At 38.2% G+C, this 8,450-nt stretch overlaps 1 protein-coding gene across 1 annotated transcript; it reads left to right on the forward strand.

Annotated features, from left to right (window-relative positions):
* The first annotated feature begins 333 nt into the window (after window positions 1-333).
* On the forward strand, window positions 334-2,243 carry LOC120897571. The gene is made up of 3 exons (XM_040302554.1): window positions 334-447; window positions 1,483-1,608; window positions 1,757-2,243. Exons 2-3 carry the CDS (start codon window positions 1,498-1,500, stop codon window positions 1,982-1,984), a joined length of 339 nt encoding a protein of 112 aa, XP_040158488.1. The 5' UTR covers window positions 334-447; window positions 1,483-1,497; the 3' UTR covers window positions 1,985-2,243.
* Window positions 2,244-8,450: the final 6,207 nt, after the last annotated feature.

An 8,450-nucleotide genomic window follows, 5' to 3' on the forward strand; every position in this document is an offset into this window, starting at 1 on the left:
TGATCGGGATCGCGAGAGTCACGTGCCTACATGCGGTCCATATCCCTTCCAATCGGTGGATCGCAGGAGCCGTCGTTAGCGAATACAGTACACAAAAAGTAACCAGCCACCACCGCACCATGCATCGAATGGTTCTCCTATCGGTTCCTCAAACACTATCGGCTCGACGCTCTTGCTCACGCCGCCTACAGCCGGTGGTCGTGCGGTAGCCTTCTCCTTTGCCTCGTGCAGTGGTTGCTCGCTACGATAGCGATAGCATGACGGTCGCGAGTAACGGCGAGAGGAATGACTGCTTACCTCCTCAGCGGCCCAGTGTGGACGCCAGCGAACTGAGCCATACATATATAAGAACCCGACCCGTTTTCTAGTCGACAGTTTAGTGTGAGCTTCCAGTTACATTCATTCGACACAACGTCTGTCTTTTGTGCTACAGCAAAGCAAACCCTGGTAAGTGCAAAGTGTAAACAGCGCGTACCATTTGCGGAAGAGTGTTCAAGTGTGTTTAAAATAGGTATAAAAAAAAACAAACAAACAATGCTACATCGCCCATGATCAGTGACACAGAACGAAAGACTTCAACGGTGCGTCAAGTGAAGAACCTGAACGAGAATGGCTTACAAGTGATTAAAAATGCGAAATTCTTTAACGATGGCTGCCTTGCCGCAAGCGTGTTTTTGAGGCACACAATTATTATTAAAACATGAACATTTTCGTTCAAAGTGAAGTTATTTACGATACGCTTCAATGCACATGATTCTTTTAACTTTTTTCCTATGCAATGTGTGCCAAGTGGCGAATTTGAACTAGATACCATCCTGAGAGTGAACTAGAGCAGTAGTGCAATTGAGTTGGCATTCCATCCAGTTTACTGGATGGCCTCGAACACGGTTGTAATTACAATAAGCTGTGTGTCGCAGAGAGTGCTACAAGGAAGCTGATCCCAACCAAACCAAGAATATTCCTGCTGCTTCAGTGCGTCTAGACGGTTTTCGGTTGGGTTTAGCAGCGATACATGGACCTGGTGTGTGCTTTCCTCACTTCCAGGTCCAGCTTGTTGTCAACCGATTGACAACGACTGGTTGGGTTGGGTGTAGATTGCGCAACACGGTTCGTTGCATCGTGCGCGGACAGTCTAACAGAGGTTAAATGCTGCATGTTACATAAAATGAAGTTTTTCTTCAAACTGCAATTTTTACGCCCGGACTGAGCGCGTCGGTTTGGCATGCAGTTGCGTTTTCAAATCCCTATGCATTGCAGCGCCCAGCTGCAATCGGTTGATAGCACCGGGTGGGGAATTACGTCACTGGTTCGAGACGGATCACGATAAGTCCGACCTCGTATACGCACCACGCACTCGGAGATGGTCTATAAATTTCGACGAAAGTGAAACTAATCTCAGCCGGTCTCGTTGGGTAGCAGGTTTTGAGCGTTTCGTTTAATGTTCTTTCTTTACTCTCTGCTTTACCCTCCCTTTTCCTTTAGCACCTAATTTCCAACATGAACCGCATCATCATCGCCCTGACTGCCGTGCTTGCGTGCGCCTCGGCCCAAGTCTTCCTGAACCAACCAATCCCGCTCGCGCTGCACCAACCGGCTCCCGTGCGAGAGGTAAGTACATGCCGGTTCGCCGTTACATCACATGTCCGAAGCGTACCAACCGGGAGCTTGCATATCAATAAGGGCTTTTTGCTTCGCCAGTTTTGGCCCGCTTTCTTTACAAAGGCTTAACACATTCTTTTTTTTTTCTTGGCTACAGGCTTCCCTCGCTCATCCAGCGGTGGTAGAAAATGCCCTGCACGAGGCGCAATATCCGGATCAGTTCCGCAACAACTTCTACAAGAACCCGCATATTGCCGACGCACTAGCTAAGCAGTCGTGGTTCGGAGATAAGGAGATGCCCGTCTTTGAGCGTGAAGCCGACAAGATTCCGCGTGATCGCATCGTGAAGATCTTCAAGAATGCCGGATTTGTGCGACGCCGCTAAAGCACACGCACACACACAGAAACTATTCGGATGACGGAGATGTCAGTGATCAGTTCAATGATCAGTGCACCAGACCACCTCATCCAAAGGGACACCAATATATGCTCAACTTGCCTACTTTCTGCGTGTTCCGGAAAAATGCTATTTTCCGGTCGAATGCTTGTGATGTTTGTGTCTATGTTCATATGTAAATAGTCGTTAATTTATTGTGCCAATAAACTATTTATTATGATTTAAATCAAATCAGTGGAATTACCAATGATCAATTGCACCTCGATTTCGTATCTAATTTGATTGACAACAATTTTGACAGATCTTATACCTCCTCCTTGTTTCGGTAGACTCCTACCATCCACCTATTGGCATATGTGTCCACGGTATACTAAATCGTTCCGGTTATAACTCTTGTGTTAGCTTGCACCGCGTAGCTTCATCATACATCTTTCTCATAGCTAATTATATTTCCCTAAATCTAGATTGCGATTCGATCCTGCCCCAAAAGGTTTTGGAGCTTTATTGACCAGAAAATGAGACGCAATCTCCTCCTGTAAGACATTTGACGATTAAACGTTAGCGGAGGAATACAAGATAGGCATTGCTTTTGCTAGCCTTATTCGCGCAGAGCAGTAATGTTTTACCCGTGGTAAGCCAAAATGTTGATGAAGTATTATGTCTTGTTCCTTCAGATTCTGTGGATATTTCGATTCTGACTATCAAAGATCAAAGTTAGCTCATCAGCTGCTTAATTAAAACCAATTTTATCCAGATGTGTCGATAACATCCCAAAGCAAGTAAAAACTTCCTGGATTGAAGTTTTGGAATTACCACTTAATGTTTACAAAACGCTTCATTCTGAAGCGCCTGAAGCGCTCTGAAAGGAATCCTGGATTTTTCCAGTGTATAAAACAGATCTTCAATTTCTAAATATACAGCAACAAACTTAGTATTAAAAGCAATGCAAGTTGATACAATCTACACTGATTTTATTTACTTGTTCTAGTGCCCTAATAACGTTTGTTTATTCCATTTCTGACCTCTAAGCGTCTACCACAATCTGAAACAGTAAATGGTTTAGGCGTCTTTCTTGAAAATAAAGTTTATTTGGACAAACATGTTGACTGGTAATAGCCAAAGCTAACAGGACGCTAGGTATTGTTCTAAGGAAAAGTAGAATGTTTCACGATCCACTGTGCTTGAAATCTTTGTATTGATTTTTTGTACGTCCAATTATTAAGTATGCGTCAGTAGCCTGGTTCCCTGCACAAGTAAGTGGAATTGACAGGTTAGAAACTATTCAATAAAAATTCACACGCATCGCGATAAAACGGCAGCATGAATGAATGAATGTATGGCAATGAAGAAATACTGTTCGTATATGGAAACATTACATAAAAGAAAACTAATTGCACAGTGCATGTTTGTTTTTCAAGTATTGTGATGTTATTCAAGGTCACATATATACATCTAAATTGTTGCTTTCTGTCAATAAGTAAGTCCCGAATAAAAATTTTAGAAACAGACAATTTGTATTGTTTTTGTTTGTATTGTGCCAGGGATCCTTTGCTTTTGATGTTCAAAACTTTTTATGTCTTTTCAAGTGTAATCGATTTGCCCTTCGATGTTATTATCTTTAATTTAATTCAACAGGCACAGTGGCTTAATTGAAGATTTAAAAAAAGAAACCGTTTACAAAATTTACAAATTAAATAAAGGCGTTACACTACAAAAGCAATTATTACAAAAGTGGCATGGCAGTAGTCGGAATCTATCGTTGAACTGCGCTGAAGATATCCCAAAGTCAAATGCTTCAAAGCTAGCATTGAACTCCGCAGACAAACGAATCATAGGGTGTGACCGACCAGCACTGGATTGAAGCTCCGCAGAGTATTTCTAGTCCTAGGCACCAGCCCAAAAATGTTGATGCGGTACAACAGAGACGATGAGTCGAAGACACCGTTGAGAAGGCCATCGATGAAAAGGCACTGTACATTATATCTCCTTACGGCAAGAGGTTCAAGGCCTAGAAGACGGCACTGTGCAGCATACCCTGGAAGATTGGAACGGTGGCGCAGGGAAGAAAGCGTAGAGCATAGCGAGTAATTTTGCGCTGAATAGCTTCCGATCAATAGTATTAATAGTTGTAGGGCTCTAGAGCACGCTCGCATATTCTAGCATCGGACGAACGATGCTGCAGTAGACGTCTTTGATGTATACCGGATCGCGAAATTATTTGGTTGTCCTGAAAAGAAAAAAAAGAAAATAAGAAAGAATTAAGAAAATTACTCAATCAACAGGAATGAAAAACGTAAGCTTTCGCACTTTTTTTGGCATATTGTTTTATTTATTTATTATTTTTATTATTATTTATTATTTGGGAAAGGTCGGCAACTAGAGAGACTACAGGTGCGCTAATAGATCTGTATTTGGTCGCCGTAATAGGGAATGTTAAGCAACTGCTGTTTACAATCAATACCAGCAAAAACATACTGATAATTAAAATCACATAAATATCAACATAAAATTGACTATTCTGCAATAAATAAACCAACCTACTCAGTCGTCCCCAGTTATTGCCATTATTTTTGCGTACTAAATCTTGTCAGCTGGCATATTTTAAAAAGAAATCAGAGGCCTATCGACAAATGAAAATAATCTCCCACAAACATTCTTTTAAATCAAATCAAATGAGTTTGACATCGCTGCTCTAGATCATACGAACGATTAGCTATAGGTCCATTAGTTTTAAGTGATGTATGTAGGATACGGCGTCCAGATACTTAATCAAGAATAAATAAACGTCAATTCAAATTTCGCAATAATATTCAGGTTATTCTGTTCAATGTAACCTGAAGATATAGGGGAAAATAGGTAAAGATGGACACTACGGGTAAGATGGGCACTTCTCATAAATGCATGAAAAAGGTAATTGTCGAATAATTTAACAATACAGCATTCAAACTGAAAGTAAAACAACACATTTGAGAACATTTCTGGCATATTATATGCAAAATTGATTAAATTCACAAACAAAACAAATTTTCAATCAAGCGCACCCTTGTGGATCCAGTTTGATTACTGCGAATCTTAAGCTCTTTAACTTGCATTGCTTATATTTTCGAAAGTTGTATTACATGAATGAGTTGTCGTGATCATTAATGAAAAAACTGGCGAAAGGACGAGAATGAAAGCAATAAAACATATTGAACAAACCTTCGTTGCAATTGACCTAGAATTTTTTTTATGTACGTACCAGGACGTGAAAAGCAATGAGATGTGTTAAAATACTGTAGACCACTTCAATTTCCAACCCCATCTTACCCTTCATGGTGTCCATCTTTTCCATATCAAGTGTCCGTCTTACCCAAACATTTCAAAACTACACGAAAAAATTAAAAAAGTTCGATTATTTACTAAGTATTCATGAAAAAAAATCGATAGAAACTTTAAAGTTTCAACACATTTTCTGACAAAACATGGGTTTAGGATAATGTATGCACATTTTCATGGTCATTGCATTTATATGTTCCTAGATTTTTAACATTTTCCTCCGATACGATGTCCGTCTTTACCTACCTTCCCCTACATACAAATGATTTGATGAAGAACTAAGTGAACCATGTAAATGTGGCTAGAAGTTTTTCAATGTCAACGAGATAAGATTATTCTATTTATTTAATTGTTTTATAATTGCATATAAGTCCTATGATTTAGCTAGTATTTTATCAATTTTATTACTTGTGAGCAAATGTGTGGAATAGTCTCGATGGCTTATGTAAAAAATGTACTAAGTCAACTCCACATACATATTATCAAGACTTTTGTTCGAAGATAATTCTAAATTTTTCCACAAAATATATTGATTGGTTAGACAAACTTGTCTTATTCTCTTTCGCAAAAATCCGATATGGGGCTAGTCTTGAGGTGCAATGTTAAGTTAATCAATTATATAAAAAAAAATATAAAAAATTACATACATCGAAAATGACGATCATTGTAAGTATTCTATAACAATAATACTCTTTTTATTATAACTAGCTAATTTGGTCCGATTACAAGGGTAATTAAGTTAATTTCGGGGTTATTTAATAATTTTAGGATACGTGCAAAGGGTTATCGAAATTTGGATTTCCACACAAATGTTTGGATTATATTGGCTGGTATTATTGAATCCGTTCGTAGCGGGAACGTACGGCGCTCACATGAAATTCTATGGATGGCAACACATTTTTTGTGCCCGCTCCTACTACGCCGCGTTGAATAACTGTAGCAACCATCTAGTACGTTAAGAAAATGAGTGTCGAGACGTAAGCCGCCGCTACGAACGGATTCAATAATACCAGCCATTGATTAATTTGGTTTAATAAACGAAATAATTAAATCATTTGGATGTTTTTTGCTTAGTTTACATCCATACAATGGCAACCACATCGACTATAGAAAACGCAACGCTGACTTAGTTTTTGGTATTTTGAAACGTATGGAGAACAATGATACAAATTACAGTCAGAATTGAATAATTGAACTTTTTCCGTGGTCTTTTCTATGCATGAGCCTAATTTTTGGTTTAAGCAAAGCTAAAGAATGTCTTCTACTACATGTAAGTAAAATGTTCCAATCAGTGGTCCAAAAAGAACTGGATCCGGATGTATGAAAACGTTGTGACAACATTTATACGAAAAAGTAACTGAAACAAATAACCTTCTTTTAGGAGTAACATGACATGCCGGTCTATACAGGTTTTCGATACTTAGTACCACTTAGCCGGATAGTTAATCCTTGATTAGGGCGACGGTCCATGGGACGGTCCATGGGACGGGCATGTTATTAAAATGTCCGAGTTGACGGTAGTACCGCGGGACCCCTCGATGCAACAAGAGATAAAAATAGGAAAATTGGACTGGGTGGTTCGATTAGTGAATCAGATTCAGGTACTATTCAGGTCCCGAAATATATAAGGAAGCAGTATCTGGGCTAGGAATCAGGATCTGTTCCATGACAGACATGGAATTTTAATCATTTCAAGGATCACTAGGGGGTTCTGTTCCAGTACCGAAATGTATATGTTGCAAGATCTGCATGGAGTCAGGATCAGTTCCAGGACCGTTATGGGTTCAGTGTAGGTTCTGGTGTGGGTTTGGGATCAATTCCAAGGCCGGTACGGTTTTTGGAGCTGTTATACCGATATATATATACAATTTAAGTACAATGTATATATAGGTAAAAATATCAATGTAAGGGTACAAATGTACTGTAATAAATTTAAAGTGTCAGGAAGGTAAATTTATGAATATTTTAACAGAAAGCAATGGGAATATGTTTTATCTTCGCAATCACAAGCATTTTAACCATCAAACACAACAAATTTACGAAAAAAGGTATATTTTTGTGACTGCTTCGTTGTACCTATAATGGTGGTATGGTTCCTATAGTCGTAGTATTGTGTTACTAACGTGTTGGTAAACAAAGATACCTAAAAACTGTGTATAATACACACGGAACTTAGTTTGAAGCTGTTTTCAAATGAATAGTAACAATCACATCCATAATATTGTTTTCTTACATAATTTGATCGTAAAAATGTATTAAGTGTGATTAGTGATTGAAATATTAACTAAAAAACTTTATAACTGTAGTCTTTAAAAACCAGTAAGAGTAAGATTGATTCGAAGTCGGTTATTCACTCAGTTGAATATACGAATTTTTGACTTTTTTGGTAAATTACTTTCAGGAAACTCATTTCCGGTGCTTATTTTAGTGTAAACAATACGAAATGTTAACAATATCGCGGAAAAAATCTAAAATGTTCAGTTTTTACTAATTTTATAATTATGACCACTATAGCAACATGGCTGTTTTTTGTACCTATAATGGCACTATGGTAAAAAAACAAATAAAAATGCGAAAATATGGTCAAAAGGCAATAAATATTAGTAAATCAATAACATTTCACGAAAGTTGTGTTAAAAAAATAATAATTGCATTGTTATGTGGTCATTTAAAACGTTAGCAAAAATATGAGTTTTGAAATCCTAAGGATTTTGGAAGAATGCTGACACATTTCACAAAATATGTTGTGTTTCTATCACTGCAATGGAATGGCCCAATTTAACTTTTATAGCCTTTTTTAAAAGAACAGAGAACATTAAACAATGAAATAAATAAGTTAATTGTTCTTAATAATCTTATTATCACATTTTAGAGCCATACTACCACTATTGTTACTACACTACTATAGGTACGTTTACCCTAAGGGTCAAGATATTTTTCAGATCCGGTATGGGAATGGGATCAACTTCCCGACCGGAATGGATCAGGATCAGTAAAAGGATCAGTAAGGGGTTAGGATCAGTTCCACGATCAGGTTCATGACTAATTATAATACCTATACGGGAATGGAATCAGTTCCAGCACCAGAATAAGTTCTATAAAATTTCAGGATTACATGAGTTCGGGATTAATGCATCAC

Source organism: Anopheles arabiensis, chromosome 2 (genome assembly GCF_016920715.1).
Source record: "Anopheles arabiensis isolate DONGOLA chromosome 2, AaraD3, whole genome shotgun sequence".
Taxonomy (NCBI): domain Eukaryota; kingdom Metazoa; phylum Arthropoda; class Insecta; order Diptera; family Culicidae; genus Anopheles; species Anopheles arabiensis.

Coding starts and splice junctions, on each gene's coding strand:
- LOC120897571 (XM_040302554.1), top strand. CDS start 1,498: ATGAACCGCATCATCATCGCCCTGACTGCCGTGCTTGCGTGCGCCTCG. Junction 1,609..1,756: donor AACCGGCTCCCGTGCGAGAG/GTAAGTACATGC, acceptor TCTTGGCTACAG/GCTTCCCTCGCTCATCCAGC.